The sequence below is a fragment of the Acanthochromis polyacanthus genome, chromosome 9 (genome assembly GCF_021347895.1).
Source record: "Acanthochromis polyacanthus isolate Apoly-LR-REF ecotype Palm Island chromosome 9, KAUST_Apoly_ChrSc, whole genome shotgun sequence".
Classification (NCBI taxonomy): Eukaryota; Metazoa; Chordata; class Actinopteri; family Pomacentridae; genus Acanthochromis; species Acanthochromis polyacanthus.
This window is the reverse complement of record NC_067121.1, coordinates 6,842,362-6,867,395: the sequence shown is the minus strand read 5'-3', so window position 1 is coordinate 6,867,395 and position 25,034 is coordinate 6,842,362. Positions and strand designations below refer to the sequence as shown.

The 25,034-nt window shown below is 41.0% G+C and overlaps 3 protein-coding genes across 3 annotated transcripts in view; 1 reads left to right on the top strand and 2 right to left on the bottom strand.

Annotated features, from left to right (window-relative positions):
• Window positions 1–25,034, bottom strand: part of LOC110968563 (T cell receptor alpha chain MC.7.G5-like) — a 318,096-nt gene that overhangs the window by 133,602 nt on the left and 159,460 nt on the right. The window lies entirely within an intron of this gene.
• Window positions 1–25,034, top strand: part of LOC127535334 (zinc finger protein 267-like) — a 167,312-nt gene that overhangs the window by 15,919 nt on the left and 126,359 nt on the right. The window lies entirely within an intron of this gene.
• On the bottom strand, window positions 241–4,074 carry LOC127535333 (uncharacterized). The gene is made up of 4 exons (XM_051953134.1): window positions 3,665–4,074; window positions 1,475–2,553; window positions 908–1,224; window positions 241–741 (listed from the first exon to the last, which is right to left on the bottom strand). The coding sequence occupies exons 1-4, from the start codon at window positions 3,908–3,910 to the stop codon at window positions 386–388; spliced, it is 1,998 nt and encodes a 665-aa protein (XP_051809094.1). The 5' UTR covers window positions 3,911–4,074; the 3' UTR covers window positions 241–385.

Sequence of the window (25,034 nt, the reverse complement as noted above, 5' to 3'; positions counted from 1 at the left end):
GTGCAATCATAAAACACATTTTCTAAAAGGTTATAACGACTAATGTTGAAAAATTTGGAATGCACTAGAATAGGCTATCTGTTTCCACCTCATATATGTCCATTGAAAAGGAATGCATTTTAGTAAATATATATTACAGAATCATGTGTGTGTACTACTGACAATTAACACGTGTTTCATGGAGCAGCAAATATGATGACTAGTTGTTGGAATGGTGCAAATAGTAAATCATCAGACGCATATTATCAATTAACCTTTATTGTGCCACATTCTTGGTCATGCCCATTTCTGTAGGTAATCGCAACGATTCAAATTTAAGGAGATGTAACAGGCACTTTTAACATAAAGACTGACATCAGTCAAGCAAAGGACAAGCAACAAAGAGTTACCAATAGTCTTTGTTCAGCCGCAAAAGTAGCTGGTTCTCAAAGTTTACTGAGCCAATGCACGCTCTTCTTGGCCTGAAGATCAGCCCTGCAACACTGAACAGTCTTTCACAGGCTGCTGAGGCAGGGAGTGCCGTATTAAGCTTCAGTGATAGGTGGCACACAGCTGGGAAGGACTTCATCACCTCTGTCATGTCTCCTGGGCACCCCAGGTATGCATCCAGCTGCTGGGTCTTTTCAAGGGGGCCAGTCTTCTTTAAGGAGGAAAAGAAGTCCTCTTCCTCAGATGACAGGGAGCCCTCAGAGACAGGATTCCTTTCCTGACAGCTCAAGTGGCTTTTTATGTAGTCAAGGCCTGTGGAATAAAAACAAAAATCCAAACAATTTACATTATATTACAGTGTAGTAATTGTGCCATTGATTGTTCTGTGCGTGTGTCGTTAAATGTCATTTCAAACTCATTTCACTGTCCCCAAAGAAATTACACATATTAAGAGCAAGTTGAGAGGTGAGATACTTACCAAGTTTCAAGATGTTTTCATCACTTGTCCAGCAGGTTTTAAATTTGGGAACCAGAATGGCTGCGGCTATCAGCTCTGGATCTGCAAGCATTTCTCCGAAGCGTTTTTCAATGCCAGAAAGAAGTGCAGCAATCAAAGGCTCACAAAACTTGGAGGTGACCTGAAGGTTCTGGAGCTTGGTCTTTAGTAGAGTTATGGTGGGGAGCAGCCATCCCATCTGCACACTGGTTTCTCCCTGAAGAACATCCACTGCCTTGGCCACTGGGCTCATTGTCTTCACATATTCTGCAAGAAATGCAAGTTCCACTGGAGTAAACCTGCACAAATAAAAGAAAAATACAACATGGAACATTTAGCTTACTTGATATAGAACCTTTAACTGAAGGAACTGATAATTAAAAAGGAAAATACTGTCATCTGAGACTTTCAGAAATTTAGTTATGTTGCTACAAATAACATCCAGAGTAAACATGGGGACTGCATATTGTGCATTCAAAAGAATAAAATTGTGACAGTGATTGGGTAATCTCTTTATTAAAGGCAGAAGACAGAAAAACAAACACTTACTTTTGTATATCCAGCTTACTGCAGACAGCTGCAAGTGCTCCTTCACCTTGTTCTCTTGTTATTCTCACAATTCTTTCCGCAGCGGAGAAGAATGAATTCCACCTTGTAGCAACAGGCCTTATCAGTTGGAGTGTGCAGTGGTCTTTAATCACTTCAGATGCGATGGTTGTTCTTGAACTTTTGTTCCACAGGCTAGAGCATTTGGCAAATGTGGACCTTGATATGCGCTTGTACAATGGGTTGTCCTCTGCTTTTGAAGCATCAACTGTGGACACCAGATTGAGGAGGTGGCAGGCGCAGCGATGGTGCTTGGGTAGTTGATATTCCAAGTAGTCATCTTTGTCCAAAAGGGCTCCAGTATCAACAAATTCAACACCCTCAATGCTTTCTTCTTCTTCATCAGTATCATCATTTTGGCCACCATCGTCCTCTTCTTCAGCACGCTCTCCTACAGGTTCAGGATTGTTGTTCTTGTCAGTCTTCCCATAAACTCTGAAGGCTTTCAGGAAGTTCGATCCATTGTCAGTTGTAGTGCGAATGATCTTGTCTCTGATATTGAATTCTGTGTGAATTTCATTTAGGGCACTAGCCAGTGCAGAAAATGTGTGTGACCCTTTAAGTTGCTTGCATCCCAGGGCAGCACAGAATCTCTGCATGGTCTGGGAGTTAAACCAGTGCGCTGTGACACCAATGAAACTGCGACAGTGTGCTGTCCAGCAGTCTGTTGTTGTTGCTATGAACTCAATTTCACTAAGGGCCGCTTTCAGTTTGCTTTTCATTTCAACAGCGGCATTTGTGACTTTGTTGACAACAGTATTGCGTGTCATGACATTTGTATTTGGCTGAAGATGTTTCACAAGATCAATGAAGCCCTGTTGCTGAACAATGTGCGGTGGGTGCAAGCCTTGGACAATGAATTTGAGAACTAATTTGTCCACACTTGCCTGGGAAACTTTACGAGTCTCCCACAGCTTGGTTTGTTTGGAGGGTGGGGCCAAAGAATCTTCAGCTGATGTCTTCCTTTTGAGGGATGCTGAAGTGAGTTGCTTGTACCTCTCCAGATGAGTCGGGTGTTTCTTCTGTGGAGAAAATGAATGCACAGGCACAGATTGAGATTCACATCATTGAACTCAAACCACAAACTCAGACTGTATGGGACCTCTGTTGTATTAAATGTCATTCTTGAAGTTCATGAATGAAGGTTAGACTACAAGTTAGGGAGTAGTTTCACTTGTCTATGTAATTATGTTAAGCAGACCAAACTCTCTTAGGACCACAGGCAGGTGCTGGCATTGCTGAGATAATGGGACTTTAATTAGTTTTAAACATTTTAAACACATCAGCATTTGGCTGAAAGTTGGGCCTCTTTACAATGACCCATATGACATGTCCAACACAGGCACGCGCACGTTCAAACACAGACAGAACTAGAAAAGCACTCGGAGAGCGCATACCTCCGCCATGCCATCTGTCTGTCTGTCTGTCTATCTGTGTGTGTCTGTGTGTGTGTCTGTTTGTCTGTTAACAGCATAACTCAAAAAGTCATAGACGGATTTTCACCAAATTTTTACAGGATGTCCGGAAGAGCAAGAGTAAGAATCGATTAGATTTTGGAGGTGATCCGAATCACCGTCTGGATCCAGGAATCTCTGTCAAATTGAGAGATGGCCGCCAGGCCATCTCTCAATTGTCCTTCGACCTTCAAAAAATTCCTGGATCCAGACGGTGATTCAGATCACCTCCAAAATCTAATCGATTCTTACTCTTGCTCTTCCGGACATCCTGTAAAAATTTGGTGAAAATCCGTCTATGACTTTTTGAGTTATGCTGTTAACAGACACACACACAGACACACACACACACACACACACAGAGACAAACTCTGGTGATTACATAACCTCCTGGCAGAGGTAATAATTATGCAGATTCTTGTAAACTGCCTGCCTTATTTACCAGCTGCGGAATAGCTCCGCACAGTTACCTTACAAATATTGCATATAACAACAATACAAGCTCAGAAAACATTTGGCTAACGTCGAATTTTAAACCTTACACGGAGCCCACCAAACAAACTTGCAACATTGAATCATAAGCTAGCATGCAAAGCATGGCATGTCTTAGCATTTACCCAGCCATAGCAAACATTGCAATTTTACTATTAGCAGATCACGACTGAATCTTAGAACTTACCTCAATATGCTTCTTTAAATTTGATGGTGAGTTTTTGAAAGCCATTAGCTCGTGGTACTTCGGTGCGCACAGTTTGCATTGCATGCGAAAAGAGTTGTTTTTGCATCCTGTTATATCAAAAAAATCCTCCAGATAAGGCCAGGGATGAACAAGGGTTGGTTGGTCTTCCTTGCCTGCACCCTCCTCACTGGTGCTTGGTTGGGAAAGCTCCTCGTCTGCCGCCATGGACATTTTCTCTTCCACCATTTACTGTATTAACGCTTCTACATTCTGCTCCGGTGTGCGGGTGTGTAATGCGCAAGCGCGTTGCATCGCTTTGAAACCAATGGGGTATAGGAATGGTGTCACGTTGAGACTTCTCATCCAACCACAATTAAATTAATTCTATTCGGATGGCGGATTTTATCTGGATAGCCGGAATAAAAACAAGTCGAAATGAAGTAACGAGGCAATTTTTAAAATGTAAGGAGTAGAAAGTACAGATAATTACATGAAAATGTAAGGAGTAGAAGTAAAAAGTGGTCCAAAAAATAATTACTCCAGTAAAGTATAGATAACCAAAATATCTACTTAAGTAAGGTAACGAAGTATTTGTACTTCGTTACTTGACAGCTCTGCCGGCTGGGTGTGTTTATATGGAGTAGATCAGTGAGGTACGGAGGGGCGAGGTGATGGAGGGCCTTGAAGGTTAGCAGAATGGTTTTATAGATGATACGGTAAGTGATTGGAAGCCAGTGAAGCTGTTGGAGAACTGGGGTGATGTGGTGGAAAGAGGGTGTCCTGGTGATAATTCGGGCTGATGCATTTTGGACCAATTGGAGTTTATGGAGGGACTTGAGTGGAAGACCAGAGAGAAGTGAATTACAATAGTCGAGGCGGGAGGTGACAAGAGAGTGGACCAGGATGGCGGTGTTGACAGGAGTGAGGGAGGGACGGAGGCGATTAATGTTACGGAGATGAAAGTATGCAGATCGGGTGATGTTGTTGATGTGAGTTTGAAATGACAGAGTGCCATCGAGGACGACACCCAGACTCTTGACCTGCAGGGAGGGAGAAAAGGTGGAGTTGTCAATGGTGATGGTGTAACCAGTGACTGACTGAGTCCTGATGGATGGTTTAACTGTTCCATCTCCAGCTTGTTAGTGTGATTGTTGTTTTCAACAATCAAAGAACTGATAATGAAACCTCCCAACTTGTTTGTATTTTGGTGATGTGAAGGAAGCTGTTTTGGTTGATCCACTGTTTTATCTTCTTTTCTGCAAAAATGATTGATTTTCAGGATAAAATTGACTTTATTTTCAGAGTTAAATGACGCAGCAAACACTGAAGAATACAACATTGATTTTACTGATCCACTTTCCTTGAGTGTGGTTTATTTTGAGCTGTGCAGAAAGTCAAGATTGAATCTGAATAAATTATAGCAGTGTAACAGAGTGTGTCTCCCTCTAGTGGATGTTGTGGAGTTTTCTGTTGTCTTTGCTCCAAAAGTTTTTGTACAGAGTTTTACTGTTTCCTGTCACTGTGGGCCTCAGAGCACAGTAGTACACAGCAGAGTCTGACAGATGAAGATTCTGGATCTTCAGAGGAACTGATGTCTTGTTGAGTTCAGCATCAAATCTGTCTTTCTGGAACTCTGCAGCATTATCTCCGCTTCCATGAGAATCACGTCGTAAAATGTACTTTGGAAAGTCATTAACTTCTTGTTTGTACCAGAACACATAGGAACTGTAAGCAGTTGTTTCAAAAGAACAATCCAGTGTAACTGTGTCTCCTTCAGCAGCAATGACATCTCCTGATGGCTGCATCACTTTGTCTTCTCCTTTACACTCTGGAGAAGAACACAACATGCAGAGAAAGACATGAATAAATAAAGATTAATCATCATCAGCTGTAAGGTTTCTATTTGAAGTCGAACAGACAGAACTTTGTGATCTACTAGTTCTTCTCAGTGAAACTCTGTTCATGTTAAATATGTCACCTACCTCTTATTGTGAGCACAAACAAAGTGACAAACAGACTGAAGTTCACTGACAGCATCTTGAAGATGAAGACAATCTGTCTGTTCTTGGATCAAACTCCACCGTGAAAGTTTGTGTCTTTTCTGTACTTGAGTCCCAGTTTAGCTCCTCCCTTCATCCTTTCCTCCTTCCTCTCACAGCTCTGACTAACAGAGTGTTTGTCTCTGATGATGATCTCATTCACTCTCTGACTTAAGATCATTGGAGGAGAGTAACATGTACAACTGTGTCTCATCTGCATACGAGTGTTTTCTGACAAGACCACCAAGCAGAAGCATGTTTATGTTCAAACCCTTCAATTCAGTAATCAGTAGATGCACATTTGGTTGCAATGAAAACATTGAGCCTGTTTTGATCGGGCTCAGTCAACCTTGCGAATCCACACACTATAATTTTACAAATGTCGTCAACTGTTCAAACTGTGTTGACTTAAAATACTTCTTTGCAGCGTTGGTTGTTTGCTTTGGCTCACAATCAAATCCATCGTTTCTTCATAATGATAGAATGAACTGTACTCTGAGGGTAATTTAGTGATTTGGAAAATTCTTTTCCTGTCATTTACTTTTTAGTAACCTTTTCATGAAATTGCATGCAAATTAGTGAAAGGACGCTTCTTTGAAGAAATCTGTTTTTACTTTGACATGAAATCGTGAATATTTATTTGTTTGGATCTGTGAATTATTTTAAAGAGCTATCTGTGTCACGAACTAGGGAGGGCTGGACCTGAGCAGAGAGCCACACTACCAAGACCAGAGGAGATTTAGAGTGATTTATTGAGGGGATGAATAACGGCACGGTGGGGGGAAATCCAGGATGCAGGAGCGGCTGGTGTAGTGGGGGGTTTTGGCCAGAAACGGGGGGTCCAGGCAGGGACAGAAGGGGTCCAGGCAGGAACGGGGGTCCGGGCAGGGAAAAACCGGTGAAGAGTGATCTGGGGAGAGCCGGAGAATGGCGGGGATCCCGGACAGCTGAACTGTGTGAGAAGCAGGAGAAAACAAAGTAAGTGCAGGCAAACGCAACAGATCTGAACAGAGGGCGAGAGAGTGAACTGACTGAGGTGTCTTGGTTCAACAATCTGGCAGAGAGTGGAAGGATGAGCTGGTTCTTATTGCAGGGGTGATTAATCAGCGTGATGTCTCTCAGCTGTCCAGGAGCCGTGGAGGTGGTTGATTGCCTGAGTGGAGTCAGCTGAAAAGCTAGACTCCACTCAGGCACCGAGCTGTAGGGGGAGAGACAAGGCAGAGGAGCGGATGGGAGACAGGCAAGATAGACAGGGCAGGGGAACAGGAGAGGGAGGAAGAACCAGATGGGAAAAGGGTATTGGGGAGGTCAGGTGGGAAGGACGGGGGTGAGAAGGGAGCTGTGGCAATCTGACCTATTACACAAAAAAAGACAAGAAAATACCAGCCTCTTGCACACTCACTGTGACAACCTCAGCGCCTAATGGGAAGCTCTGGGATTATTTGATCTTTCAGAATAACAATAAACTAATTAAAACCTCCTATTGAAACATAGCCTGGTTCAGGAGTTTTTCCTGAAACATCTTTGAGGGCTGTCTTGGTGAATCTCTCTTTGAACCTCTGGATGGATTTAAAGATGCAGCTCAAAAATCAAAGAACATGAGTGAACAAAGATGTTCTGTACACAAGCAATGGACTGAACTTAAGAAAAAGAAAAAAAACACAGGCATCAGAAGCTGCTTAGAAAATACCTGAAGCCGTTATTTGAGTTACTAAAGATCAGTGAATGTTATGAATAAATCCTGACCTTAAGCCTGAAGAATTTAACTTCTGGTCCTTTGAGGAAATTAAAATCATGTGTAGCAGCGTCGATGTGCAGCATCATTATGTGAGTGTAGCTGATGTCTGTTGATTGGATTTATTCACATCACCAGAATGTCCTGCAGGCTTAGCAGATTGAATCAGTCACATTTAGACTGAAAATAAACACCATCAATCAATTCCTTTTAAACATGAGACACACTTTCAGTTTGAATATTTCTGTTTCCATGACAACACGTGTTTTATGATGCTACCTGAATATTCTGGACTGAACACAAAATGACTCCATTTCACAAATATTTGGAAATTTGGGATGTCAGCTGTCATTGCCATAGTAACGTAATTGTAAATTGTGAGTGGTTTCATTCAGAAAGTTTTACATCATAATCCTGTCTGAGAGCGAAGAGACTTCAGACTCTATCACAACATGAAAACATGTCTTAGAAATGTACAGCAGAGTGTGTCTGTTATGGTGGATGTTTTGCAGTGGAGTTCATTCACAGGAACTGAAATGTCCAAGTACCAGCAAAGGGATGTATATCATAAGTAGTCTTTCCTCTGAGTTCATTATATACCAGCAGCATCAGACAGCAGCAGGATCCATGTGAGCATCTCCAAAGAGAGTGAGAGAGCTGCAAACATTTACACACAACAGCAGTAACTTCATTGATTACTGATGATAATTAAAGATCTTGGACATGGAGACATGATCAATCAGGAACTCATGAGACTGGGTGTTTTTCATCATCTCAGACATGTGAGCTGGCATAAAATGAGTCAAACGTTATTAGCTGCAGGTACATCAGTCCTGACTGATGAGCTCACTGACAACTAGATGTTATATTATAGCAAAAACCACATCCGGAAGTCTAAATATTTATCTGGCATTTCAAGAGTTTTTATTTAAGAGGTACAACAGCATATTTACAGCAGTAAATTCTGGATGTTTTGATGTGGGTGAGTTTTTCCCCTCAAATCCTCTGCAGCATCTCTTCTGGAGGCATCACTGATCTGCTGCTCCTGTCAATCCTCCCACAGTGTTTCATCAGCAGCTGTAACCACAGTGACTGTGAGAAAACAGGAATTAGCACAATCCATCTGATATGAAGCTGTGCTCTCAATACCACTTCCCTCCTCTTTGAAGAGGAGTCTCATATCTGTGTTCAGGTTTTTGTACAGCCTCTGCTACACTTTGTATCACTGTGTCTCTAGAGCACAGTAGTAGAGAGCTGTGTCTGCCAGGGTTAGCTGATTGATGGTCAATGTAGTTGATGTACACACGTGGACAAAATTGTTGGTACCCCTCAGTTAAAGAAGGAAAAACCCACAATTCTCACTGAAATCACTTGAAACTCACAAAAGTAACAATAAATAAAAATTTATTGAAAATTAAATAATCAAAATCAGCCATCACTTTTGAATTGTTGATTAACATAATTATTTAAAAAAAACAAACTAATGAAATAGGGCTGGACAAAAATGATGGTACCCATAACTTAATATTTTGTTGCACAACCTTTTGAGGCAATCACTGCAATTAAACGATTTCTGTATTTGTCAATGAGCGTTCTGCAGCTGTCAACAGGTATTTTGGCCCACTCCTCATGAGCAAACAGATCCAGTTGTCTCAGGTTTGATGGGTGTCTTCTCCAAATGGCATGTTTCAGCTCCTTCCACATATGTTCAATGGGATTCAGATCTGGGCTCATAGAAGGCCACTTTAGAATAGTCCAACGCTTTTCTCTCCGCCATTCTTGGGTGTTTTTGGCTGTGTGTTTTGGATCGTTGTCCTGTTGGAAGACCCATGACCTGCGACTGAGACCAAGCTTTCTGACACTAGGCAGCACATTTCTCTCCAGAATGCCTTGATAGTCTTCAGATTTCATCGTACCTTGCACACTTTCAAGACACCCTGTGCCAGATGCAGCAAAGCAGCCCCAAAACATTACTGAGCCTCCTCCATGTTTCACCGTAGGGACAGTGTTCTTTTCTTCGTATGCTTGGTTTTTGAGTCTATGAACATAGAGTTGATGTGCCTTACCAAAAAGCTCCAGTTTGGTCTCATCTGTCCAAAGGACATTCTCCCAGAAGCTTTGTGGCTTGTCAACATGCATTTTTGCAAATTCCAGTCTGGCTTTTTTATGAGTTTTTTTCAGCAGTGGTGTCCTCCTTGGTCGTCTCCCATGAAGTCCACTTTGGCTCAAACAACGACGAATGGTGCGATCTGACACTGATGTACCTTGGCCTTGGAGTTCACCTTTAATTTCTTTGGAGGTTGCTCTGGGCTCTTTGGATACAATTCCAACGATCCGTCTCTTCAATTTGTCATCAATTTTCCTCTTGCGGCCACGTCCAGGGAGGTTGGCTACTGTCCCGTGGGTCTTGAACTTCTGAATAATATGAGCCACTGTTGTCACAGGAACTTCAAGCTGTTTAGAGATGGTCTTATAGCCTTTACCTTTAAGATGTTTGTCTATAATTTTTTTTTCGGATGTCCTGGGACAATTCTCTCCTTCGCTTTCTGTTGTCCATGTTCAGTGTGGTACACACCTTTTCACCAAACAGCAGGGTGACTACTTGTCTCCCTTTAAATAGGCAGACTGACTGATTATGAGTTTGGAAACACCTGTGATGTCAATTAAATGACACACCTGAGTTAATCATGTCACTCTGGTCAAATAGTTTTCAATCTTTTATAGAGGTACCAGCATTTTTGTCCAGGCCTGTTTCATTAGTTTGTTTTTTTAAATAATTATGTTAATCAACAATTCAAAAGTAATGGCTGGTTTTGATTATTTAATTTTCAAAATTTTTTTATTTATTGTTACTTTTGTGAGTTTCAAGTGATTTCAGTGAGAATTGTGGGTTTTTCCTTCTTTAACTGAGGGGTACCAACAATTTTGTCCACGTGTGTAGCTGTTGTCTCTGATCCATATCGATGATCAGGAATATACTGACTTGAGCCCCCTTGTCCTTCTTTCCAGAGTATAAACTGAGGAGCCTGAAGGTCAGAATGATGTTTGTACCAGTAAAGGTTAGCATAATAACTGTCTGTCTGATAGTTACACCTGAGTGTGACAGATTCTCCTTCTGTTCCACTGACTTCATCTTGTTCAGGAGAGATTGTGTCTTCAGCTTTTAGTCCTGGAAAAAGTAGAGAAAATGAAGCCATCAGACTCACATTGTCCATGAGGCTGAGAGGAGAAGACAGTGGAAAATGTCACCTGTACAGTGTTACTCTGTGGACACTCATAACAAAATCAACTGTGTAAGTCTATAACTTCCAAAATGATCAAAACCTTATTTTCATTTCCTCAAAGCAACAATGAAGAAACTTAACGAAATGCAGTCTGTATATGTTGTTCATGCAGCAGGTCAAAGCAAACTCTGATCAGTGATCTCAAACTCACCTATAACCTGAGATAGAAGCAAAAATAGGTAAAGCAACATGTCTTTGGAGTTATTAAAGTCAGACACACATCAGATGAACAATGTTCTTCCACTGCAGCACAATGAGGAAGAAATAATGTGAGTGGATGAGCTGAAGTTCAGTGGGTGGGGCCATTACGTCTCACATCTTTTTTCAGATCAGTTCAGCAAATCAAATTGTTTTGTGTTTCCACAGCAGCTCTGTCTCTGATCTTTGCTGCTTCATTTCTCTGTTGTCTTTGTCTTCACTTCAATAAGTCACAAATCAGAGCTTTAACAGAGTGTGTCTCCCTCTAGTGGATGTTGTGGAGTTTTCTGTTGTCTTTGCTCCAAAGGTTTTTGTACAGAGTTTTGCTGTTTCCTGTCACTGTGGGCTGCAGAGCACAGTAGTACACAGCAGAGTCTGACAGATGAAGCTTCTGGATCTTCAGAGGAACTGATGTCTTGTTGAGTTCAGCATCAAATCTGTCTTTCTGGAATTCTGCAGCATTATCTCCGCTTCCATAAGTTTGACGTCGTAAAATGTACTCTGGAAACCTATTAACTTCTTGTTTGTACCAGAACAAAAAGAGATTTGAAGCAGTTGTTTCAAAAGTACAATCCAGTGTAACTGTGTCTCCTTCAGCAGCAATGACATCTCCTGATGGCTGCATCACTTTGTCTTCTCCTTTACACTCTGGAAAAGAAGACAACATGCAGAGGAAGACATGAATCAATAAAGATTAATCATCATCAGCTGTAAGGTTTTCTATTTTATGTCAAACAGATAGAACTTTGTGATCTACTAGTTTTTCTCTGTGAAACTCTGTTCATGTTAAATATGTCACCTACCTCTTATTGTGAGCACAAACAAAGTGACAAACAGACTGAAGTTCACTGACAGCATCTTGAAGATGAAGACAATCTGTCTGTTCTTGGATCAAACTCCACCGTGAAAGTTTGTGTCTTTTCTGTACTTGAGTCCCAGTTTAGCTCCTCCCTTCATCCTTTCCTCCTTCCTCTCACAGCTCTGACTAACAGAGTGTTTGTCTCTGATGATGATCTCATTCATTCTCTGACTTAAGATCATTGGAGGAGAGTAACATGTACAACTGGTTTTAGTTGGTTGTTAAAGTCTCACAGAGCCAGACACTCTTTTGCTGTGTTTTAATTCCTTATGAACCCGTTGGCTGTTTAAGATTCTTGAGCAGAAACCTTCTGACTGTTCCTGAATCTCTCCATGTGACCAGAACTGAATGATTTGGGGAAAAATTTAATAGTGGATTTTATTACAGCCTTAGCGTTTCACTAATTGCATTTATTCAAATTTCAATTTCAATTTGAAATCTATGAATTGTTCAGCAAAACTTGTGGTAAAAAGTAATCATTTTCTGTTCACTAGAGCAGCAATGATTCATCTGTCAATGATTAACTGTCAATTCATAAATAATAGTGAACAGTTTTGATGGTTGATTGATCAGTGGAATGTTTTCAACAAAATATGTCAGAATCCTCCGATTTCAGCTTCCTTAATGTGAGAAATTTCTGGTTTCTTTCCTCCTCTGTGACAGTGAACTGAATGCCTTTGGGTTGTGGATGAAACAAGACATTTGTCGACTTAGACTTTGGGAAGCACTGATCAATGTTTTTCCTTGTTTTCTAAAATACGATGCACTTAAAATTATTGGCAGAATAATCAACAGTCGCTAATTTCAGATCCATTGTTCAAGGCCTTAAACTGTGGAAAGCCCTATCAGAGGATCTCATAATTAAAACATCAGTGTTTTAATTATCCTATGTCCGGCGACGTCTGACGTTACGGTGAGCGTATTGCGTCATTTCCTGTTTCAGCACTGTGTCGTGTTGTTAGCATGGCTTCTGCTTCTGCCTCTTCCTCTCCCTCTCTCTCCCTCTCCTGCTCAGTGTGCCACATGTTTAGTTATTCCTCTGCCTCCTTTAGTGATAACGATATGTGTAATAAGTGCAGCCTTTTTGTAGTTCTGGAGGCGAGGCTCTCCGAATTGGAATCGCGGCTCCGCACCATGGAAAATAACCCGCTAGCAGCTAGCCAGGCCCCCTTAGCCGGTGCGGACCGCAATAGCTTAGCTAGTGTAGCATCTGTTAGCCGTCCCTTAGCAGCGCCCGAACAGCCGGGTGGATGGGTGACAGTTCGTAGGAAAAACAGTCCTAAACTCAAGCCTGCTGTCCCGGCTCACCACAAACCGCTTCATGTTTCTAATCGTTTTTCCCCGCTCAGCGACACACCCGCTGAGAAACCAACTCTGATCATTGGCAGCTCCATAGTCAGAAACGTGAAGCTAGCGACACCAGCGACCGTAGTTAAATGCCTCCCAGGGGCCAGAGCGGGTGGCATAGAAGCAAATTTGAAACTGCTGGCTAAAGATAATCGTAAATATAGTAAGATTGTTATTCACGTCGGCGGTAACGACACCCGGTTACGCCAATCGGAGGTCACCAAAATTAGCGTGGCATCGGTGTGTACTTTCGCCAAAACCATGTCGGACTCTGTAGTTTTCTCTGGACCCTTGCCTGATCTGACCAGCGATGACATGTTTAGCCGCATGTCGTCGTTTCGCCGCTGGTTGTCTATGTGGTGTCCATCAAACGACGTGGGCTTTATTGATAATTGGAGCTCTTTTTGGGGAAAACCTGGTCTGATTAGGAGAGACGGCATCCATCCCACTTTGGCTGGTGCAGCTCTCATTTCTAGGAATATGGCTGATTTTATTAGTACTCCTAAAGCATGACAACCCAGAGTTAAGACCAGGATGCAGAGCTGTAGTCTTATACACCTCTCTGCAGTTTCCTCACAGCTGTCACCCTCCAGTAATTCAGTTAACTTTATTGAGACTGTGTCTGTTCCCCGACCACCAAAATTCAATAAATTACACAAATCAAAAATATACAAAAGAAATAGTAACCACAAAAATTTAATAAAAATTAATACCACTATTTCAACAGAACACAGAGACAGGAAAATTAAATGTGGTCTGTTAAATATTAGATCTCTCTCGTCTAAATCTCTGCTAGTAAATGAGTTGATAACTGATCACCAGATTGATTTGTTCTGTTTGACTGAAACCTGGTTGCAGCAGGAAGAATTTGTTAGCCTAAACGAATCAACTCCCCCTAGTCATATTAACTGTCATATTCCTCGAATCACAGGCCGAGGAGGAGGACTAGCAGCAATCTACCATTCTAGTTTAAAATTGAACCAGAGGCCTAAACCTGATTACAGCTCATTTGAAAATCTCACTCTTAGTCTCTCTCATCCAAATTTGAAAGCTCAGAAACCAGTTTTATTTGTTGTTATATTTCGTCCTCCTGCTCCTTATTCTGAGTTTTTATCTCAATTCTCAGACTTTTTATCTGAATTAGTGCTCAGTTCAGACAAAGTTATTATTGTGGGTGACTTTAACATTCATGTTGACATAGACAGCGACAGCCTTACAACAGCTTTTAATTCATTATTAGACTCAATTGGGTTTTCTCAACATGTAAATAAACCAACTCATAGTTTTAATCACACTCTTGACCTTGTCCTGACTTATGGCATAGAAATTGAAGAGTTAACAGTATTTCCCCAGAACCCTCTTCTTTCTGACCATTTTATGATAACATTTCAATTTAAAGTAAAGGATTGTTTAGCAGCTGAGAACAAATATCATTACAGTAGGTGTTTGTCTGACAATTCAGTATCTAAATTTAAGGAAATAATACCCTCACTGTTTACTTCAGCAACATTTACTGATAAATCAGAAGGCAATTATTATTATTTTACCCCCACAGAAGTGGATTATTATGTTAATATTGCTTCAGCCTCACTGCGTACAACTCTTGATAGTGTTGCACCTGTAAAAAAGAAAGTTATATCTCAGAGAAGACTTGCTCCTTGGTATAATTCCCAGTTGCGGACTTTAAAGCAGGCATCCCGAAAGCTGGAAAGAAAGTGGTATTCCACTAATTCAGAGGAAGTGTATGTGGCTTGGAAAAATAGTCTAGTAATCTATAAAAAAGCTCTTCGTAATGCCAGGACAACTTATTATTCATCTTTAATAGATGAGAACAAGAACAACCCTAGGTTTCTCTTTAGCACTGTAGCCAGGCTGACAAAGAGTCAGAGCTCTGTTGAACCTTGTATTCCTTTAGCTTTAACCAGTAACGACTTCATGAGCTTCTTTACACATAAAATAGTTCTGATTAGAGATAAAATTAATCTGGCCCTTCCTACAAATGTCACAGATGCTTTTGAATTGGCTGTTAGACCTGATGAATCTTTAGAATTCTTCACTCCTATATGTCTCTCTGAACTAATTTCAACAGTTTCTACATCCAAACCATCAACATGTCTTTTAGATCCTATCCCAACTAGACTCTTCAAGGAGATTTTACCTTTAATTAATTCTTCAATGTTAGATCTGATTAATCTCTCTCTAGTAACAGGCTATGTACCACAGGCTTTTAAGGTTGCTGTCATCAAACCTTTGCTTAAAAAGCCCACTTTAGATCCAGATGTGTTAGCTAACTATAGACCGATATCCAACCTACCATTTCTCTCTAAAATTCTGGAAAGAACAGTTGCAAATCAATTATGTGAACACTTACAAAGGAATAATTTGTTTGAAATGTTTCAGTCAGGCTTCAGAGTGCATCATAGCACAGAAACAGCTCTAGTGAAAGTTACTAATGACCTTCTCATAGCATCAGATAATGGACTAGTCTCTATACTTGTTTTGTTAGATCTTAGTGCAGCGTTTGACACAATCGACCACAACATTTTATTACAGCGTCTAGAACATTCAATTGGCATTAAAGGGACAGCACTGGACTGGTTTAAATCCTACTTATCAGATAGGTTCCAGTTTGTGCATGTCAACAATAACTCTTCTGAGCATACTAAAGTTAATCATGGAGTTCCTCAGGGTTCTGTCTTAGGACCGATACTTTTCACATTATACATGCTTCCTTTAGGCAATATTATTAGGAAGCATTGTATTAACTTCCATTGTTATGCAGATGACACACAATTGTATTTATCTATGAAGCCAGATGAAACTGATCAGTTAGCTAGACTGCAAGATTGTCTTAAGGACATTAAAACCTGGATGACTTTTAACTTCCTACTGCTAAATTCAGACAAAACTGAAGTCATTGTATTTGGCCCCAAACATCTTAGAAACTCGCTTTCAAAGCAAATAGTTACTCTGGATGGCATCACATTGGCCTCCAGTACTACTGTGAGGAATCTTGGAGTTATTTTTGACCAGGACATGTCCTTTAACTCACACATAAAGCAAGTCTGTAGGACTTCCTTTTTTCACCTGCGTAATATTGTAAAAATCAGGAACATTCTGTCTCAGAGTGATGCAGAAAAATTAGTTCATGCTTTTGTTACTTCCAGGCTTGACTATTGCAATTCCTTATTATCGGGTTGTCCAAATAGTTCTCTCAAACATCTACAGTTGATCCAAAACGCTGCTGCGAGAGTACTGACAGGAGTTAGCAAAAGAGATCATATTTCCCCTATACTTGCCTCTCTTCACTGGCTTCCTGTTAAATCCAGAATAGAATTTAAAATCCTTCTTCTGACATATAAAGCTCTTAATAACCAATCTCCATCATATCTTAAAGATCTGATAGTACCTTATTATCCTAGTAGAACTCTTCGCTCTCAAGCTGCAGGCTTACTTGTTGTTCCTAGAATTTCTAAAAGTAGAATGGGAGGCAGAGCCTTCAGTTATCAGGCGCCTCTCCTGTGGAACCTGCTCCCAGTTTGGGTTCGGGAGGCAGACACCCTCTCTATTTTTAAGACCAGGCTTAAAACGTTCCTTTTTGACAAATCTTATAGTTGGGGCTGACTGGGTGACCCACAGGGGTTCGGCTTGTGTCTTCATTGCACAGCTGACTCCCTCTTGGACGTCCCTTCGTTCTGCCTCTAGTCATGCTGCTATAGGCCTATAGGCTGCTGGGGGACTTTTCTTGACGCACTGAGCCCTTCTCTATCTACCTTTACATTTAATATGTATACCGTTATTGCAGTACATTCACTCTGTTTCCCCCTGTGCTATTTCTCCGAGTGTCCCTGGTCCCAGAGCTGGATGCTTCAGATCTGCGGTTGATGTTCCACCAGCTGGTCCAGTCTCCACCATGTCCACTGTGGGATGCTGCTGCTGACCTTCCTCCAGCCCTCTGCTTCCAACTCCCTTTTTCCACCAGTCAACTCTGCATTGCCTTCACTATACTGTTATGCTAACTTACATACTGTTTGAATTTTACTGCTAGCTATATATGGAGTATGTTTAATGTCAGAGCCGTACATCATAAGAGTAAATTATGAGTCAGTTTTCAATGTTAGCTTATACTTTGTCTGTGTCACATATCCTGTCATGCATGTATCCAAATGTGTGTTGTGTTTTCCTTGCTTTCCCACCCCTCCCTCTTCTCCCATCCCTCCCCCTTGCCCTCTTCTGTCCTTCTCAACCCGCCCGGCCAGCAGGCAGAATGGTCCCCCCTATATAGAGCCGGGTTCTGCTCGAGGTTTCTTCCCTGTTAAAAGGGTGTTTTTCCTTGCCACTGTCGCCTTTGGGCTTGCTCTGGGGGTCAGGCATTTGGGTTCTGTAAAGCGTCTTGAGACGAGTTGACTGTAATTGACGCTATATAAATAAAATTGAATTGAATTGAATTGAATTTTCTTCTAAAATAAGCCTAAAAATTTTGTTATCAAAAACACTGGTACCTAAATGTGATTTCGACCTGAAACAGACCAAATGCTCCCTGGCAACAGATGCTGAGGAGGGTTCTGTATTACTAGGGTTGCCAACTGTCCCGTATTAGCCGGGACGTCCCGTAAATTGGGCTGAATTGATTTGTCTCATACGGGATCTCAGCTGTCCCGTATTTGTGGGCGCCGCCATTACTGTGGTGTAACAGCGCGTCTACTCCCAAATGCTGCCTGCTGAGACAGCGGCAGATATGCTTGTAATCAAAACGTTACAGAACCACAAGAGTACTGTCAAATATATAGGTCTAGAGCTCATGCTACACTCTGGCAGCTGACCACACTCCAGAATTCAGTCAATAACAACTACCGGGCATAATCAACAGCAACAAAACAGAAACACGAACACTGATCCAGCATCATGTCTCACAAGAACAAGGTTGGAGCCACATATTTTAGTTTACCAGAGTTTAAGACGATAACAAACCAAACCTCAACCTGAGCTGACCGTCCTGTTTCTACAGCCCGTCTGTGAACACAGATCACACACAAACACAACTCCAAAATGACTGGAAAAGTCATAATTCCATCTATTTGCATGCAAGTTGGATAGAATAGATCATTCAGCATGACAATCTGCTTCATATCTGTCTTTGGTTTCATTTCACATATTAAGTAACCAGTAGCCTGAGTAAACTCCCAGTTAGCTCATAGCCTTTAAACTCTGATCAGCGGCTCACACCCACATATCCTCCAAACAAAACACCAACACAAATTCTGCATTTTAAATGAACTGTGTCGCTCACCCATTGACGATCTTATGATCTTCATAAGCCAATGAATTTAGCTGCAGCCGCTGTTCATCTTAAACTTAAACATCCAGCCGTGAAAAATGGCTCCTCCGGTCCAGTAATAGTTAGGTGTTGTTCTCTGGTCCAGTAATAGTTAGGTGTTGTCCTCCGTTTGTTGGTAGTTTTGTGCTGTCCCTTTGTTTTTTATCCCTCCATCAGCTTTACGTCTTCACCGCTGCTAGCCTGGATAGCCTTTAGAATGCTAACCGGCTCGACCGTGCTTATCTCATGAATATTCAATTAGCCATGTGCTGCTTATGCAGATCAATAACTTTGGCACTTAACAGGAAAGAGTATCTACCTGATAATTACGATAGAGTTGAGAGGATGTTTTTTACAGTGATGAACAAACAAACTTCTCCAGATCACTGTCATTCAGACGTATGCTAGTTACTCATACCCTCCCAGGAAGCAATAGGTGGCTTGCAAACACGTGACTTTAGCGGTAGCATTAACTTCCGGTTAATGAAGTGGTGGTCAGGTCAACCAAAAGGACTGCCGCAGAGCAAGGAAAACGCGACTCTTTTTCGGAGTATTTTCATACTTTAGATTCTAATTCTCAAACTCGATACATCGAAAAACTCAAATTTTGTGATGGCATAGATCCATATGCATTATCCACGAAGGATTTGACCTACGAGTTGGAAAAATATCCGCCAGTTCAGTTCCCTGATATCTCAAACTATCTGGTGCTACAAACAAGCTTTTGCACTGCTAAACAAATGAAGGCTTGGAAAAGCATGGATTCATACAATTTCTTTGTCTGTGGATGGGTTAAAGAAGTCGGAGTTAAGATCCTGAAAGACAAATCCTGCATCATAAAAAGCCGTGTAAATAACGATTTATGTAAACTTGTACTTGCTGGGTGTGTTAGCTCGGTGGATGCTAAAACGTGTTTCTGCTGTTCTTTTCAGGTGAAACATTCGCAATGTTTATCAAAAACACCAACTCATACCTGGTTGTTGATAAAAGAAAATGGAAAAATAATAACCGCGCACTGCGACTGCATGGCAGGGTGAATAATCCTTCAATGTGACAGTTTTGTGACAGTAAACAAGCTAAAAACAGCGAACGTTAGCTTGTTAAGTGGGTAGTTAGTGTTACCAATCTTTAAAGAATGGGTCTTAAAACCAACACAGAAAGGCTCTAAGCATGTACATCATAATAACTCACTAACCTTTAACGAAGCGATCGCCACAGACTCTGGCATTCTTTGACTCCAATCCCTTCGAACTTAAGGAAATGTTAGCGAGCCATTTTTCTCCGCGTCTTTTCGTAAAATCCTTAGTGCGAGGCCCTTTTGTAATCTCTTCACGAGGAACCCTGAAGTATCCTTTATCAATTTCGCGATTTGATCGATTAGAACAACCTAAAACAACACACGCAAAAGGCATTTTTGACCGATGAGTGAACGTTAGCCACGCTCGCTGCAGTCAACAATCAGCTCCACTGACCACCACTTCATGATATGCATAGGTAATGAGGCGGATGTGACCTCATTTGCAAGCCACCTATAGAAGTAGCCACTTTGTTCCCAGAGAGAGAACTGTCCTGTGCAATTAAATAAAAGCTGCAAAAAAAGCTTAATTTAATATTTTTTTCCCACTAAAACATTAAAATCAAATTCTGTTTTAGTGTTTTTCTTAAACTATCAGTACACTCTTGTAGCAGGAGGTAAATTGTAAATACCATAACCTCATTATGGGAGTCATTAGGTCATTCCCTCACACAGTAGGGTTTGCCAAGTGCCCTTGTCAGATGTGAATGGGTTGTTATTTTCCACTAAAAAATAAATTGTTGAATAATAATTTGTTTTCCATGCATTTGTATCACTCAAAAACATGCATCTAATTAAACTCAGGTTTGACTCAAAAAAGGTTAAAAATCGTTTCACGCACAAAAAAAAGGCAAAAAAAAAAAAAAAGTTTCACCATGCTGGGAGGGGTGAAGGCAATCGGGTCAGCCAGCCCTGCCAGCGAGGTGTCCCTTATTTATTTTTCAGGGAGTTGGCAACCTTATGTATTACCCTCTTTGAGTGAGTCCTGATGGATGGTTTAACTGTTGCATCTCAAGCTTGTCTGTGCAATTGTTGTTTTTCAGCAATTAAAGAGTTGATGGTGAAACCTCCCAACTTGATTGTATTTTGGTGCTGTGAAAGAAACTGTTTTGGTTGAGCCACTATTTTATCTTCTTTTCTGCAAAAATGATTGATTTTCAGGATAAAATTGACTTTATTTTCAGAGTTAAATGAGGCAGAAAAGACTGAGGAAGACAACACTGTTTTTTATCAAGATTGAATCTAAATAAACGCGAAGTGTAACAGAGTGTGTCTCCCTCTAGTGGATGTTGTGGAGTTTTCTGTTGTCTTTGCTCCAAAGGTTTTTGTACAGAGTTTTACTGTTTCCTGTCACTGTGGGCCTCACAGCACAGTAGTACACAGCAGAGTCGAACAGATGAAGCTGCTGGATCTTCAGAGGAACTGATGTTTTGTTGAGTTCAGCATCAAATCTGTCTTTCTGGAACTCTGGAGCATTATCACCAGTTCCATAAGACTCACGTCGTAAAATGTACTTTGGAAAGTCATTAGCTTCTTGTTTGTACCAGAACACATAGGAACTGAAAGCAGTTGTTTCAAAAGTACAATCCAGTGTAACTGTGTCTCCGTCAGCAGCAATGACATCTCCTGATGGCTACATCGCTTTGTCTTCTCCTTTACACTCTGGAGAAAAACACAACATGCAGAGAAGACATGAATAAATAAAGGTGATTGACTAATAATCATTGGCTGTAAGACTTTGTATTTTAAGTAAAACAGGTGGAACTTTGTGATCTACTAGTTCTTCTCAGTGAAACTCTGTTCATGTTAAATATGTCACCTACCTCTTATTGTGAGCACAAACAAAGTGACAAACAGACTGAAGTTCACTGACAGCATCTTGAAGATGAAGACAATCTGTCTGTTCTTGGATCAAACTCCACTGTGAAAGTTTGTGTCTTTTCTGTACTTGAGTCCCAGTTTAGCTCCTCCCTTCATCCTTTCCTCCTTCCTCTCACAGCTCTGACTAACAGAGTGTTTGTCTCTGATGATGATCTCATTCATTCACTGACTTAAGATTATTGAAGGAGAGTAACATGTACAACTGTGTGTCGTCTACGTACAAGTGTTTTCTGACATCACCAAGCAGAAGCATGTTTATGTTCAAACCTTTCAAATGAGCATTAAGTAGACACATATTTTGCTGCAATTACAACATTGAGCCTGTGTTTATAGGTCTCAATCAGCCTTACAAAGCCATACACTGAATTTTATGATTTTTTTCATTGCAAAACTTCTCAAACTGTGTCAAGTTGCTTGGGGATTTGAAGTGAACGGTCCATTTGAAGTCCAACCATAAATTCTTAGTTGGATTAAGCTCTGGGCTCTGACTCGGAAACTCCAGACCATTTATTGTCTTGCCACCATTTCTGTGGTCGTTTACTTCGGTTCACAATCAACTCATTGTTTCTCAGTAATGGATTTAACCGTACTCTGAAGGTTATTCGGAGATTTGAATTTCTTTTTTTCAAATCACCTCCTGACTTTCACTTTTTAATAACCTTTTCATGGAATTGCTTGCAATTTAATATAAGGACACGCCTTTGAATAAATATATTTTTACTTGGACATGAAATATTGAAAATTCATTTGTTTGTTTTTGCAAGTTTTTTTCAAGAAAGCCAAATTAAACTGATGACTTTTCAATTCTAACAAGCAATAAAAGGAAAAAAAAATACTTCAAAAAAGATAAATGACCCACAACACAAAAAAGACAAGTAAAAACCGACCTCCCACACCCTGACATCCTCAGGTTAGTAAAAGACAGGTTAGTAGCATTAAGAGTAAAGGTTTAGTATATAAAAACTATTCTCATTTTAATATCAATAGGGTGCTAAGTGAAATTTAAAAATTCAGTATACAGTATATGCACATTTTAAAGCATGGAAGTATAAAAATTAAAATGAGTTCAGTGATTAAAAGTTCCTTTCACAGGTAGTAGAACAAAAGTTGTATTGAACTACCTAAGTGCATAGACATTCTATAATAACAATAATAACAATGGTCCTCATGTGATTATGACTGTGATTCTTCCTGACCACTCAGTGAAGAGTTGTACAGTCTGATGGCCAGAGGGACAAAAGAGTTCCTGAGGCAGGTCAGAGACATCAGCCTGGAGCTGAACACACTCTTCTGCCTGATCACAGTCCTGTGCAGAGGATGCTGGGTGTTGTTCAGGAGGGAGAGGATCTTCTCCAGGGTCCTTCTCTCTGCTGCTGAAACCAGAGAGTCCAGCTCTGTGCTACCACTGAGCCAGCTCTCCTCACCAGTCTGTCCAGTCCTGCAGCATCCCTCTTTTTAATGCTCTCTCCCCAACAAACTGCAGCATAAAAGAGAACACTGGTCACAACAGACTGGTAGAACATCAGCAGCAGTTTCTCACAGATGTTGAAGGACCCCATTCTCCTCAGGAAGTACAGACCACTCTGTACTTTCCTGCAGATGCTGTCAGTGTTGTCTGACCAGTTCAGTTTATTGTCCAACTGCAGTTCCAGGTTCTTGTAGGTCCTGACCACCTCCACATTTGTGTCCCCAATGGAAATGGGCTGGAGATGGGGTCTGTTCCTCCTGAAATCCACCACCATGTCCTTGGTCTTGGAGGTGTTCAGCTGCAGGTAGTTTGAGCTGCACCGTCCCACAAAGTCCTCCATCAGACCCCTGTACCAACCCTCCTGTCCACCCTCCACACATCCAACAATCACAGTATCGTCTGAGTTCTTCTGCATGTGGCAGAGCTCAGATCATACTGGAAGTCAGATGTGTAGAGAGAGAACAGTACAGGGGAGAGAACAGTGCTCTATGGCGCCCCCTGCTGCTGACCAGAGTGTCTAATGTGCAGCCACCCAGTCTGATGAACTGCAGTCTGTGAGTGAGGTTGTCCTCAATCCAGGAAACCAGGTGTGGGTCCACTCCCATGCTGCTCAGCTTGTCTATTCAAGTCTGTGCAAGTATGCCAAATTAAACTGACCATGATTCAATTCTATAAAGCAAAAAAAGGGGAAAAAGTATTTCAAAGAGAGAAGTACACACACAAAAAGAGACCAGTAAATATCAGCATTCCACGTCCTCACTGTGACAACCTCAGTGTCTGATAGGAAGCTCTGTGATTATTTGACATTTCAGAATTACACTAAACTCAAGAAATCCTCCAACTGAACTAAAGCGTGTTTCAAGGTTTGTTCCTCGTCTTTGAGGCAGGTTCCTCTGGAAACCTCTGGATGGATTTAAAGATGCAGCTCAAAAATTGAAGAACATGAGTGACTTAGGATGTTCTGTACACAAAGAATGGCCTGATTTATTATTATTATTATTTAAAGGAACACCAGAAGCTGTTCAGAAAATACCGGAAGCTTTTATTTGAGCTCATGAAGATCAGTGGATGTTATGAATAACTCCTGACCTTGGGCCTGAAGAATTTAACTTCTGGTCCTTTCAAGATGAAATTAAAATCATGTGTAGCAGCGTCGATGTGCAGCATCATTATATGGGTGAAGCTAATGTGTTTTTATTGAATTTATTCACATCACCAGAATGTCCTGCAGGCTTAGCAGATTGACTCAGTCACGTTTAAACTGAATATAAACACCATCAATCAATTATCATCTCCTCCTAAACATGAGACACACTTTCAGTTTGAATATTTCTGTTTCCATGACAACACGTGTTTGATGATGCTACCTGAATATTCTGGACTGAACACAAAATGACTGCATTTCACAAATATCCTATAAGATTTGGGAATTTGGGATGTCAGCTGCCATTGCCATAGTAACGTAATTGTAAACTGTGAGTGGTTTCATTGGAAAGTTTTACATCATAATCCTGTCTGAGAGCCAAGAGACTTCAGACTCTATCAGAACATGAAAACATGTCTGAGAAATGTATAGCAGAGTGTGTCTCTGTTATGGTGGATGTTTTGCAGTGGAGTTCACTCACAGGAACTCAAATGTGTAAGTACAAAAAAATGCATGTATGTTGCCATAAAGTATTCTTTCCTCTGAGTTCATTATATACCAGCAGCATCAGACAGCAGCAGGATCCATGTGAGCATCTCCAAAGAGAGTGAGAGAGCTGCAAACATTTACACACAACAGCAGTAACTTCATTGATTACTGATGATAATTAAAGATCTTAGACATGGAGGCATGATCGATCAGGAACTCATGAGACTGGGTGTTTTTCATCCTCTCAGACATGTGAGCTGTCATAAACTGAGTCAAACGTTACTGGCTGCAGATACATCAGTCCTGACTGCTGAGCTCACTTACAACGAGATGTTATATTATAGCAAAAACCACATTCGGAAGTCTGAATATTTATCTGGCATTTCAAGAGTTTTTATTTAAGAGGTACAACAGCATATTTACAGCAGTAAATTCTGGATGTTTTGATGTGGGTGAACTGTTTCCCCTCAAATCCTCTGCAGCATCTCTTCTGGAGGCATCACTGATCTGCTGCTCCTGTTAATCCTCCCACAG